The 23,836-nt window shown below is 31.7% G+C and overlaps 2 protein-coding genes across 6 annotated transcripts; one reads left to right on the top strand and one right to left on the bottom strand.

Moving 5' to 3' along the window:
* The first annotated feature begins 1,841 nt into the window (after nucleotides 1–1,841).
* Nucleotides 1,842–3,972, top strand: LOC146945075 (monolignol oxidoreductase AtBBE-like 13). The gene has a single exon (XM_085743449.1). The coding sequence runs from the start codon at nucleotides 2,046–2,048 to the stop codon at nucleotides 3,681–3,683; it is 1,638 nt and encodes a 545-aa protein (XP_085599575.1). The 5' UTR covers nucleotides 1,842–2,045; the 3' UTR covers nucleotides 3,684–3,972.
* Nucleotides 3,973–4,249: 277 nt separating this feature from the next.
* On the bottom strand, nucleotides 4,250–13,669 carry MEE22 (maternal effect embryo arrest 22). Of its 5 annotated transcripts, none has more exons than XM_085743446.1 (9): nucleotides 13,432–13,669; nucleotides 13,205–13,319; nucleotides 10,834–11,864; nucleotides 9,508–9,994; nucleotides 8,622–9,378; nucleotides 7,902–8,020; nucleotides 6,614–7,344; nucleotides 5,631–5,743; nucleotides 4,250–4,818 (listed from the first exon to the last, which is right to left on the bottom strand). In XM_085743446.1, exons 1-9 carry the CDS (start codon nucleotides 13,486–13,488, stop codon nucleotides 4,518–4,520), a joined length of 3,711 nt encoding a protein of 1,236 aa, XP_085599572.1. In that variant the 5' UTR covers nucleotides 13,489–13,669; the 3' UTR covers nucleotides 4,250–4,517. The 5 variants fall into 5 exon arrangements, with proteins under 5 accessions (XP_085599572.1, XP_085599573.1, XP_085599574.1 ...); XM_085743447.1 differs by having other exon boundaries at nucleotides 8,622–9,789; nucleotides 9,937–9,994; XM_085743448.1 differs by having other exon boundaries at nucleotides 8,622–9,789; nucleotides 9,937–9,994; nucleotides 10,834–11,855.
* Between the last annotated feature and the right edge of the window lie 10,167 nt (nucleotides 13,670–23,836).

The following is a 23,836-nucleotide window of genomic DNA, read 5'->3' as shown; positions in this document are numbered from 1 at the left end:
TTAGGATATCACTTTCTTCAATTTGAAAATTTAGGCGGGTTTTCAAAAAGCATCCATGTAACTTTTCAACTCATTTGGTTATCATGTCTGTGGGTGATTTGGTGTAAAAGAAATGATCGGATTTTTCATCAAAAAGAGGAATCATTACAACAACTTTCGACAAAATTAAGCTACGGTCTTATTGGTGGCTGAAAGCGAATTTTGCTTTTAACTATATCATCTATGGTGACTTGATCATTTAACTTGTTTGAGAATCACCTTGTAATAGAGTTGCTTTGACCTATTTTTTCCCCTTCTTTTTATTTGTCTTTGTTGTAATTTGACTTTTTCATCCAGATTTTTTTACACTCCTTATACTTAATTTACCGGACCTCAATTAATATAATTCATTTTAACTTGTTGTTGATTAGCATAAGGTTGTTCTTCTTTCCCCTTTTAGTTTTCCATACATTTTATATTTACCACATACTACTAGACCATAGAATTTGTGCCTACAACTTAATTAAATCACACTTCTACACAATCTATATAAGTTGGGCGATCCATATTTCTGCTTAGCAAGCAAGTATTACCAAAGTTAAATGCTTGCCATTAAACTTGCGTAACAAATGTACCTATGAGTGAGTGACGTTGAGATGAGGACCTACCAATTTGTCCCCACTAGAAAGCCATGAAATGAATGGAGTATTATCTTTTGACTGTGTATCTCTATAGAATTATTTAGAAAGAAAGAAAAAAGAATGTATTCCTATGGATCAGTTAATAAAAAAATTCAAAAAAACAACATCTTGAGGCACAATCGATAGATGTTTAAGTTATTTTAACTATTTGATCAAGAAAATAATACTAAATTCAAATTTGTCAGGTATACTCTTTTTTTTCTGTTAGAAAAGCTTAGTGGAGAAATTTATACACACCAATTTATTTAAAGTTGAGAAGGGATAGAATCTTCTTCCTAAATATGAGTCATCTTTTAGATTACTAAATAATGGTGTATTTATTGGAGCTTAATTTTCTAACTCATACAACATTGAATAGATTAAACTCCGATAAATATTTATTGAGTATCCTAAATATGACACAAATGGTGCATTTATTAGAGCTTAAGCTATGCAACGCTACATAGGTTAAAAATCCTTTTATAAATTACAGTATATGTGTTCGATGTTAAAAACATGTTGAAGTCTCACAAAAATGAAAAATTAAGGTTCTTAAAATAAATTCAGGTGTATCTTTGCTCCAATTTAAATCTCGTTTATTCTTTGAGATTTACGCAGTTGCATGATTGAATTTATGCATTTGATGTCAAAATAAGGATACTAAATGTGATTATTTTTTCTAAACAATATTTAAACATTACTTCACTATGTTGTATAGTCTCTTCTATTAGACTCTATATTTCCAATTTTATTAAAATGAAGAGTAATGACTAATGGTTAAAAAAAAAAAAAAACTAGTGGTTAAGTTTTTTTACGGAACTATTATTGGTTATGTTTGATTGTCATTAGTCCATTATAATTTACACCAATGCCACCAATGGTTATTTTTGTATTTGATGATTTTTTTTTTTGAGAGAATTTTTGAATTTGATGATGAAATATGTGATTAAATATTCGTCAAAGAAAAAATATGTAATAATTTTTTTTTTGGTTACATATAATAAATTATATATATAATATAAAACTGAAACAAAGTTTTGCGACAAAAAAATATATCCAACGGCTCTGTGGCGATAATATTATTATAAAAATAAATTGAGAAAAAATATTAAAATGAATCAACTTGAATGTGATTATTCTATCATAAATGAGGTCGATGTTCTTCTAATCAAAGATAGATCATGAAATCCATGTTCCACACTTTCATAATTAAAATCTTATTTGCTCCAAAATAATGCCAACACTCTTCAACTTTATGACGTTTACCTTAGCTCAACTTATACGTAAAAAATTTCCATCACATTAGCACCATAGCTTATATATAAATACATAACATATGTGATAGCATCCTTAAACACAAACCCAAATACAACACAAATTAAAATCATGAAATCATTACCAAGTTCATGCTTGGCAATTTTAATCCTCTTGATATCAATTTCATTAACAAAATCAGCTTCAATTGAAGAAAACTTTGTCCAATGTCTAAGCTTCTATTCAGACAAAGCAGCACCATTTTATGCATCAATTTACACACAAAACAATGCTTCATTTAACAACATCCTTAATTCTTCAGCACAAAATCTAAGGTATTTGGTACCTTCAGCTCCAAAACCTGAATTTATATTCACACCCTTAACCGATTCACATGTCCAAGTAGCTGTTACTTGTTCAAAGAAACTTGGTATTCATCTAAGAGTTAGAAGTGGTGGCCATGATTATGAAGGACTCTCGTATGTTTCTGAAATTGAAACGCCTTTCATAATCGTCGACCTAGCCAAACTTCGCGATGTAAATATTGATATCGAAGATAATAGCGCTTGGATTCAAGCCGGTGCTACTATCGGCGAAGTGTATTATAGGATACATGAGAAAAGTGATGTTCATGGTTTCCCTGCTGGTCTTTGCACAAGTTTAGGTGTTGGTGGACACATAACAGGAGGTGCATATGGATCCATGATGAGAAAATATGGTCTTGGAGCTGATAATGTTCTCGATGCGAAAATAGTTGACGCAAACGGCAATATTCTTGATAGAAAATCTATGGGGGAGGAATTCTTTTGGGCTATTAGAGGTGGTGGAGGTGGAAGTTTTGGTATTCTTCTTTGGTGGAAAATTAAGCTTGTTCCTGTTCCAAAAACCGTGACGGTTTTTACCGTTACCAAAAGCTTAGAACAAGATGCAAGCAAGATTGTTCATAAATGGCAAGAAGTAGCACCAACTATTGATGAAAATCTCTTTATGAGAGTTATCATTCAACCAGCTGCTAGTGCTGCAAACAAAACTCAAAGAACTATTACTACTTCTTACAATGCTCAATTCCTAGGTGATTCGGAGAAACTCCTTCAAGTTATGAAGGAAAGTTTTCCTGAATTAGGTTTGACTAAACAAGATTGCATGGAAACTAGCTGGATCAAATCTGTTCTGTATATTGCAGGCTATCCAAATGATACACCACCTGAAGTTTTGCTTGAAGGAAAATCAACATTCAAGAATTACTTCAAAGCAAAGTCAGATTTCGTAAGAGAGCCGATACCGGAAACCGGTTTACAAGGATTATGGCAAAGGTTGTTGGAAGAAGATAGTCCTTTGATGATTTGGAATCCATATGGTGGCATGATGAACAATTTTTCGGAATCTGATATCCCTTTTCCTCATAGAAATGGAACACTTTACAAAATTCAGTATTTAACTCTTTGGCAAGATGGAGACAAGAATGCTTCAAAGCATGTTGATTGGATCAGGAAGCTTTATAACTACATGACCCCTTATGTGTCTAAGTTTCCAAGGGAAGCATATGTGAACTATAGAGATCTTGATTTGGGAATGAATAAGAAGAATAGTACAAGCTTTATACAAGCATCTTCTTGGGGTAACATGTATTTCAAAGATAATTTCAATAGGTTGGTGAAAATTAAGACTAAAGTGGATCCTGAAAATGTGTTCAGGCATGAGCAGAGTATTCCACCACTTCCAGTTTCAACTATGCAACTAAAAGACAAGAAATGCAAGAGATGGGAATAAGGCACTGATTTGCCAAAGTTTCTTGTTGGTAATTATAAATTTCATGCAGGGTTGTTTGGGTGAAATAGACAAAATAAAAGATATATTTTGATATTTTCTGTTTTTGGTGTTGTTAATGTTGTAAGATACTGATGGAGTATTTCTGTTTTAAACATTTCTAGCTTTACATTTATCTTTATGTGGAAAAATTCTTGATGATAAGTGTTGTTCTGTGAAAGAAGTAATTCTTGCATAAATATATTTCTTACAAATATATATGATAGAGAGCAAAACTATTTGAAGTTCTTAACTCCACTTTGATGATAATACCATTTACAGTTTAAGAACTTCGGCAATTTTTGCTTCTTACAACTGTTCAAAAAATAATGTTTCAACATCATATCTCTATATCTGTCAAAACATCATATCTCTTTAAAAAAGAGTCGGCAAATTACATCAAATTACGTTTTAATGGTTAAGAAGAAATTTACAGTGACATTCACGCTATTCTCCTCCACAAAGTAGGCAATACCGTGAATCTCGGCAAAATAAACTGATATAAAACCTGAAATTGCTGAACTGAACAATTAAGATAAACGCCATTTTGGATAGTAAATTGATATTTATAAATTTACATATACCAAACTTACATACATAAAACTAACTTTTTTTGGAAGATAACTAGGGAAACAATAAATTATCCCTAACATAGTATCCAAAATTTGAGAGCAACATCAGCCCATATCTCAAAAGCTCTCAACCGCCTAATTTCCCATAATCTGTACAGTTAGTTTTTCAATGAGTAACCTCGATGAAGAATGATAACAAAAATCTTCATCAGTTCGTCTAAAATGATCATTCAGTGGGTCTTAAAATGCCGTAAAGCAAATTTTTTTGATGTTCCCCTAGCCCAGAAAACCACTTCCTTAAACTTCCAGCGTCATCAGAAATAGATTTACTAGGATATGCCTGAAGACTGAACTCAGTCTGCGAAAGTGATTCTAAATCAAGAGGAAGAAGGCCAAACAGTGCAGTGGCAGTAGAAATTTGAAGAGAAGTGCCTGCTTTCATGAAAGAATTGCATAGATAAGACAGCAGTTTAGATCTCAAATTCTCAACTCCATGGTCTTCATATCCACCAACATCAACTCCAAGCCTGGTAAGTAACAATATTCAACACACAATTAACAATAACAAAGATAAAAAAAAAAAAGAAACAGATGGAAAAGCATTTGTCTTGTTCACATATATGTGGATCACAAAAGAAGAAACAGTTATGAGAGGTTAATGTAAAAGGAAAATTCACCATCCAAAGCTTCCAAGAAAAGATGTCGTACAATAAGCAAAATTTATCTCTATTCATCCCAGTAGAGATTCAAACATAATTAAATAAAGTCCTGGGATGGGGGTCTAGGGAAGGATTGGACCCATTGGCAGTCATACCTGGCATCTACAAGAGAGACTAATTCCAAGACTTTAACAAGTGAAGTCGCAAAAATGCAACTTCAACCATTGTACTACAGCTTCCCTTATTTTAGAAAAGAACAATTAGAAAACGAATCAACAAGTATTACAACAATTGCACAACTCTTTTTTTTTTTTATCCTATTTCATCGGAGTCCTATTATATTTATAGGTCCTCGCATCACTTTATTTCAGGCCTCATATTAACATTAACATAACTTAAATTCCACAAACCCATACACAATCTTGTTGTATGAAATTTTCAACCATACAAAACTGTTCCAGAGTAGAGGGAGAGGGACACACTCAATCTTTCCAATTATTCCAAAAATGTTGTTCCAGAGGGAAGTGACCGCCTTACAGTACATGAACCCAAAAATGTTGTTCCAAAGGGAAGTGACAACCTTACAGTACATGAAAAAGTAGCCTATAAACAATAGGTAGGAAGATACTGATGCATGCAGACTTTAAAACACTATTATTATCAAACAAAGGTCGATTTACCTTCCAAGCTGACCAAGAAGAACAATGATAGCAACCGCAGCGTTCTCCACAGCACAAGAGTCCAGTACATGAAGCAGCTGAGGAACAAGTTTTGTGTTGGTCCACTGCCAGCTCTGAAAAATAAGAGAAAACTATATGATTAGGCTTAGGAATTATTTAACTGAATCAAGATGAACAAAGAAATATGAGAACAGAAAAAATTAGCAATTGTGTAAGACAAGTTGAATGTCAACGAAAACAAAAAAGAAAATATTTACAAGGTTTTTATTAAGTCAGAGAATTTACAAGGTATTAATAAACATCACCTTCTCACAGTAGAAGAATAAAAGAAAAGGGGTTTGAGGTGAGACTATCAAATAAGAAGGCCGAGTATCTAAAGACTTATCCTGGTTACTTCGCAGGACCCCCTCAAAAAAAAAAAACAATTGAAAGCACAACCATGGACACAATTTTAAATGAACTCATACAACAAACAAAATTTGTCAAAATATCCCTTGAATTAGCTAGTTTCAATGATGATGTAGAGAGCAACAAATTTCAATAAAAGGTACCAAGAAAGTAATTTTGTTACAAAGTGACTAACTAATTTCCATGCATTTTCTAATCATAACAAAAGTCCAATAAGTCAATAGATTTTTGTCATCGTCATTGATATGGCTGGGAAGACAACATTCAAACTCAATATTTCATATTTCAGAATGATAGGTACAAATATCTTAGACTTAGAGCCAGGTTTCGAAATTAACTTATCTCAGAAAACTAAACAGCAAATCAACTGACTTCTGTTTCTTGAACACTGCCCATATTAATTTTATAATGTAGGACTTCTACTTATCATATTATTGTATTTATTTTCTGGTTATAAAAGTTGACATCCAAAAAGAATAACCTTGCTGCTGGGAATGAAATTCCAGAAGTAGACTAATGTCATTTAAAATTAGAGCAATAAAAAGATAACTTTAGAAGCAAGGAAAAAAAAATACCATTTTGTTTGCAACAAGCTCCAACAACGAGAGAATGTCACTAAGTTGGCATGGAACCACATCCTGATTAGAGCACTGTCCATTATTATAATTGTCTGAAAGGGATCTGAAATTGGACGAATCAAACTGTTGTTCTTGCTGAAATGGATGCTTCTTGATATTTTCTAAGAGCAACGATGTAACAACATCAATGGACTCGGCACCTTCTGAGAAAGGGCATTTAACATTAGAACATAAATCAGTATGCAGCTGATTTATTGCTAGAAGACAAGAAGTAGTGACAGATACGCTCCCTCCCTCAAGAAACATGACTAGAGATTTCAAGACAGTCACCATCAAGCCATAACTGCACGAGTTAAAATACGTTCTTCCACCCAGATTAGCAAAAATGTGAAGAATAGTTAGCACCACAAAAGAATCACATCTGCAGAGCCTAAGAATATTATATGATGCCTCAGAAATAAACCCAATATAATCAGTTGCAGCACATAATGATGCTAGTATAATACTCGCCGCTACCAACTGCTCGTTCGTAGCTTCTTTAGCACATAGTGTGTCTATGCCATCCAGAAAACTATCGTTTCTCAAATTACTATCAGATGAGGTCTCAGTAGGTACAAAATTTTTTAACATAACTTTTCCTTCTATAAGAAAGTCTTCAATAAGGCGGAGCAGCCCCAGCAATGAAAATTTTTCTAAAAGCAAAACTTTTGTGTCTGCATCAGTCATAACTGCCCAAAAAAATAGAGAAGTTTATAAGTTCAACAGAATAGCGCCCAAAAGTTACCTATAGTTAATATAATTTCAATCCACCATCGATGTAACAGGTTTTAACAAATATGTAACTCATCATTAAAATAGATTTACCAACTTACTAACACAACTACAATCTGGTGTATAGTATAACACAATATCAAAAAATTTAATCCCTTTCTCCGTTCCAAAATAAATGTTGTCCCATGTTTTTTTCATGCAAAGTAAGAAAAACAATAAATGAATAAAAAGAATGTTGCAATTTTATAATATTATCTTCAATATCAATTGGCTATTAGCCATTGTCATAAATGTGTAGTGGAGTGTAATGTCTTGAAAGTGGTTCACAAAGTATTAATTGGTGTAGAATTGGGAAAGGATGATTATTGTCACATTGAAAAAAGCAAAATGACGCTTATTTTGTTACATTTTTTATACGAAAACTAAACTTAATTTGGAACGGAGGGATCAAATCTAGCATAACATTGTTTCAAATATACAAAACACAAATCAAACATGAAAGAGATGAATGAACCTCTGCAGATGTGTTCAGCATAAGAACTCAAGCAAAGGAGTAAGTTGCCACCACCAAACTTCATTGCAGTCATGGTGAAGTTGAACAGCAAAAGCGTCAATAACACAGAAAGCTTCTCACTGAAAGAAATCAAAAGAAACAATAACCATCATTTGCCATCATAAAAAACTATACAATAAAATGATTTAGTAAATAACTGTGAAGCACTGACACAGACTAGGATACCGGACCATCACTGACACGCCGACACCGGTAATAATTTGAGAAAATGAATTATTTGAATGTAACAACATGCTTTGGTGTCAGATACCGACACCTGTTGCACCAGACACGCCTTTGATGTAAAGTAGTAAAGAAAAATAGTCTTGATATGAATATCAAAACTAGTAAAGATGTTTCAAAGCATGGATATTATAAACTTATCATCATTTGCCTTCATAAAAAACTATACAATAAAATGATTTAGTAAATAACTGTGAAGCACTGACACAGACTAGGATACCGGACCATCACTGACACGCCGACACCGGTAATAATTTGAGAAAATGAATTATTTGAATGTAACAACATGCTTTGGTGTCAGATACCGACACCCGTTGCACCAGACACGCCTTTGATGTAAAGTAGTAAAGAAAAATAGTCTTAACATGAATATCAAAACTAGTAAAGATGTTTCAAAGCATGGATATTGTAAACTTATCATCTCAAACAACATCTTACTTTTGTATGGATATTTCTTCCATGTCAACTGCAGACAGAATGCTACCAACTGCCCATCCAGTTTGAGTATCCAAACTGCACCGTGCTATACAACTTCTTGCAGCAAGAAGTGTCCTAGATATGCAACTATTATCCTCCCTATCCGATACTATGAGACCAAAATTAGGAAGTTGATGCTGTAAAGATCCAGTTCCAGTCTCCACCAGAAATGTATCCCTTAAATTTTCCAAAGAATGAGTGTCCTGCAACTTCACATCAGTTTGTACAGCCTGCTTTGCCCTGTGTTCATTACAAGGAATTGCAAATGCATCATTGGAATTCATCTCAACATCAATGACATCACATCTAGTTGAAGGAGATGAATCTCTTTGGTCCAACAAGTCTGTGTGAAGAACTTCATTCTGAAAAGGCTCCATATTATCCAAAGCAAATGTTTCAGTCTCGGGAAAAGATAGTGGTGACAAGGGTGCATTCATCGCTATGCTATAGCGTTCCTCATCAACAGCATTTTCTAAGACTAACAACTTCATAACATTTCCATTATATATTTCATCAAAGTTGTTTGAGGCATCAAATATCTTCTCCCTGCATGCCTGAGTAGTTTGAGCATATAATGCAGGACAGCTAGTTTGTTTGAAGCCATCTGCATCCTCATAGACTACAGCTTTTGGATCTTCTGTTTTCTTTTTCTCATCCACAGAAGTACCTGCTTTTTCCCTATGAGATTTCTTTCTCTTCTTATGGGGCCTGTCATTCTCTGCATGTAGATTGTCCCTCTGATTAGTAACCATCTCTCTCCCTCCTTCAACGGATTCGTTCATTTTGTCGTACAATAAACCACACAAGTCAGAGAGCTTATCTTCTAGCTGCATGTTTAACTTCTTACCCTCAGAAGACAAATTTGCAACACATTCGATTGTATCAGAAATCCTATTCCTTATTCCATCATGACCAATAACTGATCTGTCAGATGGTTTCAACATGCTTGATCTTGCATTGAAGTTCTCCTCGGCTGATTTTGGTGATGTGGTAACTTGCAAAGCACCCCTTTCCTGTGAGCCCATCAAGTGTGCATCAGAAAAAGATGCTGTACTAGAATTTACTGCATAACTCTGTATCGATGTTCTGTTTGAGCCTCCTATGAGAGGCTCCAATTTAGAACCAATACCTGTAATGGGTTCGGTATAATTCCCTTCAGATATAGCAAGAAGTGGAGGACTCTGCATGCTTTTCCTTAAAGAATCGCATGCACCAATCCTTATGCTGCAAGGCTTTGAAAGTTCATTTTCAACAGAGCTGTGCATTTGAGGCATACCTAGACTGCAGAGTTGAGTCACGACATCAGGTTTCTGCATGCTTGGCTTATTTTGAGACTGCAATCCAAATCATCCAGCAGACAAAAATTGATCAGACATATGTACAGGTAAGATATACATACTAAAAGAAATTTTCGAAGTATAAAATTTAAACTTAAGACCTAACCTTTTACAATTTCTATCTTCACAGACCATCCACATATTCAATGAAAAAGAGACCATTAAAAAATTATCACAGTTAGGAACCACTAACATATTGAAATAAGTCAAACAATAAAGGGAGCTAGAAAATTATTTTTCACAACCATAAGATTTACATAAAATATTCATAGCATACAGCTAGCTTACCCCTTTTATCTACATACCTTTACTTATAGAGAAAGCTGGTTAGCAACATAAGTTTGCTTCTAAAAAAAAACTAAACCACAAAAAACTACAAGCCAAAAATTAACGTGTGCAAAAGATTTTGTGAACAAATACCAACTCAGTCAGCAGTTTCAGCTTTTTGCAAATACTCATCCAACAAATAAGTTTTACCAGGATTTGTCTTCCTCTTCTGCCAATCAAATGCTGTCATCCTAAAATTACTATTCATGTGTTAATAATTGAAGTCACTTTAGATTCAATTACAGATTTAACAGAAAATTTCTGATGTGTGAAATAAAGGCTGTTTTCTATTACCATTGCAGCTGTCCTCTTTTAGATTGTATAATAACATTAAGTTCACTATTAACATTGAAAGACGGTATTATTACCATGCATATCAATATTAAACTTACTTTTTATTCATTTGAAAACCTATATGTGCCATGGTGTGATGAAAGGATACAAAATAACAAACTTTACTCTGAACTTGTGTTACTGTAAAATGTAAATAGTTCGGCAAGGAAACAAACCTTAGCTAGTCCGTGTATACTTCCAGCGACAGGTGAAAAGGATGCATCCAGCATATTAAGGTGATTGTAGTTTTGAATAAAATCAAGCTTTAAACGGTGCAATTCATGCTGTAAAATGCTACGACAACTTTCTTCGTATTTAAACTTCATCCTTTCATGCTCAAACTTCTTCCTTTCATGTTTTAGCTTTTCCCTTGCATGCTTTGCACGTAATTTTTCAAGCTCTAAACTGCTTTTCAGAAAGTGTATTTTATCACTTTCAGCATTCACATTAGGAGATACTCCAGATATTTCATTGGGTTTTCTTGGTGATGAAAGTTCGTGTATCTTCTGCTTCAAATCCTCAATTACCTTCTTATCCTTCAATAACTCCTGAGACCTCTGATAAGCAAGATGTTTTGCTTCGTTGGCGCTCGTCCAGTTATCTTGAGCAAGCCTCTTCTGCTCATCTGCATGCTGCTTTTCCCTAGCAGCCTTCTGTTTTTCAACCTCTGCCTGCTCTTGAGCTTTTTTCATCTTTGACTCTGCATTCCTTTTCTCCACTAAGAGCTTCTGTTTTTCAGTTTCAACTCTTTTGATTGCCTCTTCAAACTTTGACAACTCAGAAGCCAACTTCATTTTTGTTTCAGTAACTTCTTTCTCCAAACGAACTTGCTGAAGCCTATACTCCTCGGCCTTCTCTGCCTCAATTTTGGAAAGCTGCATCCCCTTATCCAATAACTTACTAGCTTCAGCAGCCTTCTTTTTCTCATTCACGGCAACCTTCTTCTCAGAATCAGCCCTTTTCTTTTCTTTCTCCACAAGTTTCTTCAATCTTTCAATTTCCTTATCCCTATCATAATCGGCTTTCAAAGCCTTCACATCCCCATTTTCTTCTTGAGCACCTGTGCCACATTTCTGCTGCAATGCAGTGATCTCAGATTTTAAGGCAGAAACTTCATTCTCTAAAGAAACCTTAGCATTGAGTTCTTTAAGATTTTCCTCTTTTTCAATTTTCGCTCTCGCTAATTCTTCCTGGTATGCTGCAGAAACTACAAGTTACAGAGTTTGGTTAAATTATACCTCTCACAAATCACACACTCTGAGAGGAAAAAGAAAAATAAAAAGGGGGCATCAAGGGAAAAACACCACAAACATTCAAATATATCAATTTCTTATTCAAAAGCAAAACTACTGAAGCAAGCAATAGCCATATGCAATTTTCTATCATGTACAAATAAGCCACAACTGCAACAATATTTGTGTGATACTGCTGCCTTCATATTATCAGTGTGTCCTCTCCCAGTGGATAACCACCAACTCAGAGTATTGCAAGAAAAATCTAAGATACGGATAAAACTCTTGTTCTCTCCTATCACCTAAGTCAAGTAAAGCATTATTTCAATCTTGCAATTTTTCGTAACTCAAAAAGATCATCACACAAAACAGCAAAAGTTTATCCTCAACAAACATAGTTAGACATCGCTAAAGACTTGAATTGAGGTATACAGTACACATGTGCGCAATGTTTAAACAAACATTTCTTTCAATTTATCCGTCATTTTACTTTGAGTATCATTCTATGTAGCACCAAGTCACCATAATATTCCAAATTGAAAGTGTTTCGGGTGTCCGACACATGTAACATTGAACACCAACACAACACCAACATGTGTAATTTTATTCAATAACTTTCATTTCCTCAAATTATCACTAGTAGTGAGGTATGAGTATCTCAACCTATGATGAAGCACCGATACAGGCACAACACTGACACTGGTCAAAAAAATTAAAAAATGAATTAATTGCACGTAATCACGTGTCGGACACCTGACACACCTTCCATCAGAAGTGTCGGTGTACACTCAACTCAACTGGTTCGAGTTGAGGGTTGAAAGTATTGGAGGATCAGAATTCAAACAAAAAATACTAATCAAACAACTAATTATACTAAAAAATTCTATAAATAATAAAAATAAAAACTTGTCACTGTGTCATTGCCGTGTCTGTATCGGTGCTTAATACAAGGAATCATCAATATAACACACACTACACATAACTTTAGGCCCCGTTTGGATTGAGCTTATTAAAAATAGCTTCTGCAAATAAATAAGGTTTTATGTTAATATATAAGTTCTTTCTCACTAACAAAAAGTGTATCTTCATAAGCTGTTTTTTCATAAACTAACTTAACAAGCTTATAAATAATACATAAAAGCTTATTTATATGCATAAGCTGTTTTACATAAGCTCTAAAATAAGCCAATCCAAACGGGCCCTTAATCAATAATTTTATTTTGAATATAATCAATATCACAAATCTAATCAAACATAACAGAAATGCACAAAACAAACAATTTTCATCATTATGAGATTTGAAATTCTATCTAACCTTTTTTGAGATTAGCATTTTCAGCTTTGTACTCATTCACCTTTCGTTCAAGTAATTTAACAGCTTCACGTAGAGCATTTCGTGATTCTTGAAACTTGGAATACTTTTTCTTCAACTAAAATCACAAAAAAAAAAAAAAAATCAAAACATAGATTTCAAATTTCAATCGGTGAAAATGAAAGCAATGGAAAATCTAGAAGAAATAAAGAGAGGAAAAGATAGCATACCTCAGCGCAACAGTGATTTTCAGATTCAGAAGGATTGAATGCTTGTTCTGCCGCCATGGTTTATTGTTGATTTTTTTGCATCGGAGATTTAGGGTTTAAGATGAACCGCCATTAGAAGCGCGAGCGAGGAAGAAAAGAAGAGTCAAGAAGGTACATACATGTGCATATGAGAGAGGAGTCGCATTTGATTTCAAAACCCTAAACCCTCTATCACTTTTTCAATGGATGAGTACTCAGTAATAGTGTTGCTGTGTAGTACGAATAAAAACCAAATCACCCAGGGTTTGTTTTTTACTGTTTTTTGACCGTAGGGTTTTCTTGATGGATAAAGTTTAGATGAGAGTTGGTCTTAAACTAGACACAACAATATTAGCTGTCAATCAACTTTTTTAAAAAAGAATAATGATATTTGAACATGTAATAATTTTTGTCACCACCTTATTTTTCTTTGGGTTAAATATGTTTTTGGTCCCTATAAAATGGCGACCTTCTAAGTTTAGTCCTTACTTAATTTTAATAGCTTTTTTAATCCCTACAAAAAAAATTTACTTATAATTTTAGTCCTGCTAAAATAAATTTTGTTTAATTATCTTTAAACTCTTAAATTTGTTAACGATTCTTTTTATACAAGTTTAGAACACTATGAAAGGTTCATATACTAAAATCTATAATTTTTTAACATGAAATAAATTAAATATGAATTTTTTAAAACGACAAAAGTTTAAGATATAGGTAACAAAAATATGGACGTAGAAATCAAATTTTTGCGATATTTTTTTCGGAGGACCTTTTAATAACGTTCTTAACACGCCTGTAAAAAATTGTTGAAAAACTTAAGAGTTTAAGCATAAATTAAACAAATTTGGATTGAGTAAGGACTAATATTGAGTGCAGAAATTTTTTGTAGGGATTAAAAATGCTATTAAAATTAAGTAAGGACTAAACTTACAAGGTCGCAATTTTGTAGGGACCAAAAACATAATTAACCCTTTTTCTTTTTTTGATTTCTCAAAAACAATAGAAAGAGAAAAAAGAAAAGAGATAATAATACCATAACGTGGGTATGAAATAGTTGTTACAAAATGGATATACAAATATCATTTTTCTTTGAAAAAATTTATATCAGATTTAAAGACTGATTTATCTAATTGGTTCCAACCATTCATAAATTTAGTCTCGACAAAATAATTCATAAAATTCATTCATTTTAAAAATTCTTCAAATTTATCATTCAAACAATAGAATTTACATGAAATAATTTGAATTAACCTATAAAAACTAGTAGGTTATTTAATTTAGCGATTGACAAAAATGTTTCAGTGAAGGATATGGTGAATAGTAGTCGTGTAGATAGAGTGGGATGGAGTTAGAGAAATGGTTTGTTGGTTTGGAAGCTAGACGAATTAGTGGAGGAGTGTATGACTTTGTTATCTAACGTTTTCTTTACGGGATAACTTAGAGGATGAATGGAGAAGTTTGATTGACTTGCATGTGGTCAATTTGAAAGTATCTTAACCATATGATATTTGGTCATCAAGATCGCTTAAAAGGTCCTCTTATCAACATGGTAGAGTTCTTGGTACGGTCGTGAATCAAATTCAAAGTTAAAGGTTTCTCTTACAATTACTATCAATGGAGCACTCAACCGTTCAGATGTGTATGTGTGATTTTACCTATAAATTAATTGAGTTTTTTTTTTTTTGTGGTGCCCTTGTCTTGGTGCTTTCTTTGTAATATGTTGACTTATGTATCTCTTTGATCTTAGCACTCATGGTTATTGTATTATTATTCTTATAACGAGAAATTTGAAACTCAGTTGGTACGATTTCAACAATTAGACTTGTAGGGAAAAAGGATTAGGAACTATGAATCCCAAGTGGCCAATTTGAGGGAAGAAGATAAACTCTAGGATTTCATTGCAGCTTATAAGAAAGACGGCCTATGTTAGCAACCATATAATCAAAATCAACCATACGTGTAGTTAATGGCCAAATCAGCTTGTTGCTAGTAATGTTTGATGAATACAAAAATATCATACAAGAACACATCAAAATTTATGTGATTCACCCTAAAAAATGAGGGTTATGTCCAGACAGGCAAAGCACAAACAAATTTCACCATGACGCGATGAATTGTAGTGAAATTCATTGAAGAACACTCACAAATTTTAGCTTGAAATTTGTCTTTCTCTAGTGTTTACAAACTTATAATGTCAACTTGTTCATTCTAGACACCTTATATAGGTGTCCCAATACACATACGAGTGCACAATGCACATAAGGGGTCTAGAATCAATTTAGCTAGTTTTTTATTAATCTCTATCTCTATCTCTATCTCTATATCTCTATATAATACAAAAGGATACATCTATGAGCCATAGTACACTTGGCATCATATTTTTCATCTAGCATTTAATGTTATTCATCTAGCATTTTTCATCTCTCTCATCAAAGAATATTCCTTCTTATTTTTATGTGATTAAAACGTAAATGTTGACTAAAAAATGGATGATTTAATGGCGTGTAAATGCTATTAACTTTCATTACATTTTTTTAATTTGTTTCATAGTCAAACCTGAAAAAATGAACATATTTTTTTATCCTTCTTCTTTTCCATACGTTTCTTCCAAGCTTTAACACCATTTTTTTTCCTCTTCCGATTGTTAGGTAGCATATTTTCAATCACAATCATATTTTCAATCACGAAGATATGATATAGTAAAAATCAATTAGATGAAAATCATAGTCTCGAGTCTAACAAGGTAAGTGGATTCAAATATTTTATTTTCTTAGATTATTGACGATGTCGACATGTTAGTGCTGGTTTGATGCATGTATTTGTCTAATGTTCATAGATGTGTGCTAATCGTTCTTCCATTAGTATTTGTGTACAAAAAGTTCAAACATACTTTTAACCACTATTTAATAGGTATTTGTTTATAATTTCAACATTACTTCTCGGATCTCACCATCCTTTGAATTTTTCCTTATAAATATTACTTCAACCATCACCATTCCTCACATCATTTTAACATTCAGTTATAGAATTTAAAATTATTTCAAAATCATGTTTGTTCATTTATAGTTTGTATCCATTTTTTATTAAAAAAAAATTGTATTATTTTTCTTCATAGTGCCCATAAATAGTGTTTCATCCTTATTCTCTAAATATTACATATTTGTTTTTGGTTCTTGACTACTTTGAGTTTGCAATTTATTTAAATCTATTATTTTATATTTTAATCCTCTTTCTATCTCTCTATATTTTTATAGTTTTTTTACCTAATTTTTTGTTCAACTTTTCTTCTTTAGCTCTTCGACCAATTGTTCTTTGGTTTTAACGGGATTTTATTGATTTGTTCTATTTTTCCAGTTATGTGGATACAATTAAAGATGAAGCGCAAGGATGCAATAATTGAAGTTTGACTACATGGATTTGTAGAGTTCCTCTCAACAAAAGAAAGAATTTGGAGAGAGTAGAATATTTTAATCAAGCTTTATATTTTAAGAGTTGTATATATTACAAATTTGATTAAAGTGTCTGATGTTAAATGAATTTTAAGTAGTTTTATTTGCATTGAGATTGTAAAAATGCTAGCAGTAATATTGATATTGTTGCAAGTGTCTAACTAATCACACTAATGACGAGTTATGAGTGTTCGAATATAAACCGATTCAAAAGAAAATCATAAATTGGTACAAAAACTGAAAATCACAAAATCTAATATCGTTGCATATGTTTGAATGTCCTTTGTGAAAACCTTTCGCATTAGATCATACTTTGATTTGATTATTCGATTTTTTTTACCTCAAATTGATCGAAACCGCACGGCAAACCCTAGAATGACGAGCCACTATTTTTTTTTCTTTTTCTTTTCTTATATTTTGGTTTTCGTCTTCCTCTTATAATAGTAAATGAAGCGAGTATATTTTATGATGTTGAATAACCCAATGATTTGTGTTCTGTTAGTTCTCTCATTATTTGTAACATTGTTCCATGTTTCTTCAATGACTTTCTGCATCTGTGTCAAAATAAAGTTATGGATATTTAGTGCAACAAAGGTTTAAAAAAATATATTTGTGGATGTTTTTCAAATTAAGTATCGTCAAGCACACAACTGAGAGATGATATCTCTAGAAAAAAATTGTTAGCTTAACGTAAAACTTCGCACAAGCGTACACACCCTTGGTCAAAAAGAAATGCATTAAACTTTTGGAAATACCGACGCTAAATTAACGGTTTTTAACTTCATAGGGAATTAATCCTATAAAAATCATGGGATTGACTTTCTATTATGTTTGATATATCAATCTTTGCTATTCTACTCATGTTTCTTTCATGATTTTTTTAAAGTTGCAATTTTGGGTTGACTTTATCCAATAAGATGTCGAAACATGACCTAATTTCATTGTTGTTCTTTTTAGCAAAACTTGCAACAAAGCATCCCAACCAAAAATTCTAGAATAGAATCAATCAAAGTATGGACTTCATCTTTATAAAAAATTTGGGAATTAAAGGTAATTTTCACTTTTTTATGTTATGTGGTTACTAATTTAAAATTGAACAAAAAATAAATAAAATTTATGGTGAACCTCCAATTATAAGTGGAAACTAGTTTGGACACCCGTGCCAAGCACGGGCTAGAATTTGGTTATACTTGACATAGAGAATATTATTATGTATCATGTATCGATTAAAGCTAAAGATTTGATAAAATAGTGGAGGTTGAACAACAAACAAATGGAAAAAAAAACACATACTTAAACCTTAAAGTTTTGAATGAAGATGTGGTATCATTCTCACCTGTGTGGTTGTTCTTTCTCCAATGTGCCGATCCCACACCAGTGATGTCTCCCCTTGAAGGTCCAACGACGGTATCATATCCCGGTTCAACATTGTGGGGGAGCGGTTCTTGGTAGTGGATCACGTATACAGAGACTATGATACTTAGTGGAGAGATGTTAATTTGTCAACTGTGAGTAACAATTTCACATTATATGCAAGAATAGATGTTGAGCAACATATAAGTATGGTGACTCATATATCTAATATCTTACGATTGGTGCAATATCAATTTCACTTATATGATTGGTCTTAGTCTAATGTGATGATACAACCCATTGTAGGCTTCCACAAAAGACATAATATTATGATGATTTTTTTGTTTCAGTTTTTGGTTGTCATTTGTTGAATTTTTAGCCTTAAATTTTAATTTTTAGATGTCATTCACTTTCATGCAATTTTTTTTATTCAACCTTTGTTACTATAAATTTCTTTACTTTTGGTGTTTGGTGGAATCATAGTGGAAAATATAGATGTGTTAGGTCAAAAAATACATGTTTATTAGACAGTTTAAATTGATGTGGTATTTTTTTAATGAGTCTAATATTTTGGTAGCATAATTACCAGCAATCGCCAACGCCTTCAACAAATCCATAAACTATCAGTAACTCACTATATTACCTATACTCTAATGGGTAAAACATACTTTCCTTAGTTTGTTCCCTCGTAATTTCTCTCATGTTCAAATTCCTTGTTCATCTTCTTTCTTTTTTTAATTTACTTTCTTTCTTCGCATGAAAGAAACAAACACAAACACTCCTCTATGAAACCACCACCAACCAAATTTTTTTACGATGTTGTATCTTTGATCTGATTTCGCTATCTCACTATATCACATACACAGAGATTCCTAACCTTAAGGGAGATATGTTAATGTGTCATGTGAGTTAAACTTCTCTTTTGGATGCAATAATATATATTGAGCAACATATGAATTATTTAATTCATATGTGATGATTCAATTCATTGCAGGCTCCCTTATAACTACAAATATTATGATGAATTATTTAATTTTTTATTTTTTTAATATAATATCTTAATTTTTTAATATTCAATATATATTATTTTAATATAATATCTTAATTTGGCCTTATTTGCCTATGTCACATAATTACACATGTGGAGACTCGCACACTTGAGTGAGAGATGTTAATATGTCAAATGTGAGTTAAAATTATAATGGAGAAAAGAGAAGATGTGATATGAACTAAAAAAATTGTATGAAAATGTGGTATCAATCTAATTTTTGTGGTTTCTCTTAGCATAATGTTACGATATAACCTAATGTAGGCTACACTGGGAATTCCAACATTATGATAATTTGTTTTGTTAGTTTTGCGTGTTATTTTTTTTAATATTTTTAATCTTAACATTTAGATGTTGGACGTCATTCATTTTCATGCAATTTTTTTTGTCAAGGCAATATATATTTTTATTCAACATCTATTATTTCAAATTCCTTCACTATTGGTCTTTGGTGGAATCTGAAAAAGGAAAATTGTAGATGTTTATTAGACATTTTAAATTGATGTTGACTTTTTAATGAGTTTGGTACTTTGATAGCATAATTACTAAATTATCTCAATTTTCTTCAACGTAACAAACCCATAAAATTACCAACAACTCACTATTCTCCCTTACTTTTTCTCTCATGTTCAAATTCTTTTTTCATCTGATTTCTTTTTCTACTTTATTTTTTCTCTTCTCATGAAATAAATGAGTGAAAACATCTCTCTACGAAATGGCCTTATTTGGTTATTTCACCATATCATAGATACAAAGAGTCTCACGCTTAAGGGAGAGATGTTAATGTGTCGTGTGTGAGTTAAACTTCTACACATTAGATGCAAAAGTACATATTGAGTAACATATAAGTGAGATGTGGTGTCAATCTCATTTTTTTTAGGGGTGTGTCAATCTCATTTGTGGGGTTTCTCTTAGCCAAATATGAAGATCCAACCCATTGAAGACTCCCTCGTAACTTCAAACATTATGATGAAATATTTTGTTAGTTTTTTAATAGGGTTAATACGTTTTTACCCCCCCTGTAATATAAGCGAGTTCCGGTTTTCCCCCTGTAAAAAAGATTCTTTCGATTCCAACCCTGTAATATAAAGATTCCGTCGAAAACCCCCCTGAGCACATTTGAGACCCCCCAGCTGATGACGTGGCGTGACGTGGCGCGTTGAGTCACCCCTGTCTGCTGACGTGGCTTGCTGACTGTATAATTAATTTTATTTTTTATTTTTTTATAGGGTACACGTGGCATTTGTAATTTTTTTTATGTCTTTACCCCCTGTAATTTAGGCGAGTTCCAGTTTTACCCCATGTAAAAAATTTAAAAATAAAAAATAAAATATGGAAAATTTTAAAAAATAATTATTTTTTTAAAAAAATGCTGGAAAATTAATAAAAATTGAAAATAATGAAAAAATACAAAAAAATTAAAAATCTGGAAAAAAAATTCGCATGACATGTGTGTATATACATACCACATCATTAAATCATTTTAATAATAAAAATTAAAAACTGAAAATCTTTTAAAAATAACAAAAAATCAGATTATTTTTTTATAAAAAATAAAAGATTGATTTTATTTTAAATTTTAAAAATAACAAAAAATCAGATTATTTTTTTTGAAAAATAAAATAAAAAAGCAGAAAAGACATCTAGATTTTTTTTGAAATTTAAAAAATTGTAAAAAAGTTCGGATTTTTTTTAAATTTAGAAGATATTTAAAAATACTGAAATTTAATTTTCAAAATAAAAAAGTTTAGATTTTTTTGCGAAATAAAAAAACTGGAAAATATTTTAAATTTTAAAAATCTGGATATATATTTTTTTAAAATCCAATTACAATATGAAAATTAAATTTAAAAAATCATATAATCTGAAGAAAAAAATTGATTTTAGTTTAATTAAAAATTTAGAAAAAAAATCTGAGAAGCTTGAATTACATAGGAATATTTTTGTAAAAAGAATTATTAATGCGTGTAAAATTTTAAAAAGTGTCCGCTTACACTCAGGTTCATCGAGCTCGAAAGAGCTTTATGCTTGCTGCTTGAGCAGGGAGTTGTTGGCACTTGGGTTTGTTATTGTGTTGGCAGTCAATCCATTCGCTAAAATTAAATCCTAATTGTTTTTGCCAAATGTTCACTGTTCATATATTTTTTTTGTAATCTGGTTTCGTTCCCGTACGCTGGTTCGCTATGTTATGCTCATGATTAGTGAATTTTTGTTAGGATATTTTAGGACTGTTTCGCTTGGTCTGATTTATAATGATGTATGCCCGTTTTTGGTTTTACTTGGGTTAGGTTTTATGTCCCCCCAGTCTCTGTATCTCTCTCTTTTTTTTTAATGTATTTTTCTTTTTACTTAAATTTTTTTTTAAAAAGTGTCTTATTTAAGAGACATTAAAATTTAAAAAGTGAGTACCTCAAGTTGCTCTTCCAATGTCTTTTGAGCTTCGCAAAAAAATATAAACTTTTTTATTTTGAAAATTAAATTCCAGTATTTTTAAATATCTTCTAAATTTCAAAAAAAATCCGAACTTTTTTATAATTTTTTGAAATTTCAAAAAAAATCTATTTTTTCATTTTATTATTTTTTTAAATTTTCCAGATTTTATTTTTTATTTTTAAATTTTTTACAGGGGGTAAAACTGGAACTCGCCTAAATTACAGGGGGGTAAAGACATAAAAAAAATTACAAATGCCACGTGTACCCTATTAAAAAAATAAAAAATAAAATTAATTATACAGTCAGCAAGCCACGTCAGCAGACAAGGGTGACTCAGCGCGCCACGTCATCAGCTGGGGGGTCTCAAATGTGCTCAGGGGGGTTTTCGACGGAATCTTAATATTACAAGGTTGGAATTGAAAGAATCTTTTTTACAGGGGGAAAACCGGAACTCGCCTATATTATAGGGGGGTAAAAACGTATTAACCCTTTTTAATATCATTAGCTTAATTTTTTATATTAAATATAAAAAAATCATTTTATTTTTTTGCCTTATTTTAAATTCCTTCATTTTTGGTCTTTGGAGGAATCTAAAAATGGAAAAACGCTAATGTGATATGTTGAGTTGACAAAATACATGCTTATTAAAAAAATATATGATAGTTAAATTAGGAAAATAATTTGATGAGTTACATATATACGCAAAACCTTTGATTAGTTTTAGGATTAATTAGAAGATGACCCACTTGTGTTGTTTTAATTTTTTGTATTATCCGTTTAGGGTCGACCTACACTTTTGCGTGGATTTACTGGGGTAGATTTATATCCCCCTAATTCGTATTTGTATCTCCCCCTTTTTTTAATAATATAATATATATAAGCAAAAATGAATAAAGTCTAGTTGAGATGTCATATATTCTCTTTAAATTGTGCTTTTAATTTAGAAAAAAAATTTCAAATATGATATGTAAAATTTACATTTAGATGTCAACGTATATTGAAGGAGGACACAATCGAAAACCAAACTCTCCACTCAACGAAAAAGGGATTTGAGAATTCGAGAAGAATTTCAAATTTTAGAATGAACGTTGAATTTTGAAATGGTGTGAAAATGTTGAAAGTTATAAACAATATTTTATAAAATAAAAATCAATTAAATAACCTCAATTACCCCCTTCCCCTCAAAAAAGAAAAACATCAATTACCCCTTTAATTTTGTGATATCATCAATGTATGGATATCTTATAGGATAAATGCATAGTTGACTAATGATATGGTAAATGTCTAATCTTAAATATCATATTAATGCATTCCTTTCTCACTAAAAACTGAAAATGAACATGCTGATGTGGATTAGTTTGATAACATTTAGTGAGCTTAAGCACCATATATGTACACGTGTACTTTTGCATTCTCTGAAGCCAAATCTTTATAATAGAGAAAGATTTTTTATATATTAAAACACATTTACGTGCATTTGTTATTTTTTTTTTGACAATTACGTGCATTTGTTATTAAAATATGACATAATTTTAAAAAAAAAATCAAGATAAACATTGTAGGAAATTCGTAAAATTGAAATTTGAAAAATTACCGAGTTATTGGTAAAATTTAATTTTAGATATCATTCGATTCTCCTTTTAAATTATCTTTGTTATTATTATTTGACAAAAAAAATTCCTTTAGAATCTGGCAAATAGACTTTAATTTTACATAAAAAAAATTTAGGACACATCAAGGTCAGGACATGTCTCATGACTCAATAAGCACTTACAAATTTTTTAGAGATCCCTTGTCAAAGAGATCTTCACGCTAATAGCGGAGATTGAATCCACACCCTTGAAATTGAGTCAACTCATTATTAGCAAAACCAATCTTGATTAGGAATGCTATTATTAGTATTTTCGCGGTGCGGTTTGGTTCGGTTTTAAGGGTAAAAGTCATCTGAACCGCAAGATAAATAAGTACGTGGTTTGGTTTGGTTCGGTTGACTTTTAAAATAAAATCCAAACCAAATCAAACCAAACCAATCCGGTTTGGATTGGATCGGTTGGTGCGGTTTTTTTAGACAATAATATATTTTTTTTGTTTTCAACTTTAAAAT

The sequence above is a fragment of the Medicago sativa genome, chromosome 2 (assembly GCF_051527215.1).
Source record: "Medicago sativa cultivar Bolivia chromosome 2, Bolivia_mono, whole genome shotgun sequence".
Lineage (NCBI taxonomy): Eukaryota > Viridiplantae > Streptophyta > Magnoliopsida > Fabales > Fabaceae > Medicago > Medicago sativa.
Note: the sequence above shows the minus strand (reverse complement) of the source record. Positions and strands in the feature narration are given on the sequence as shown.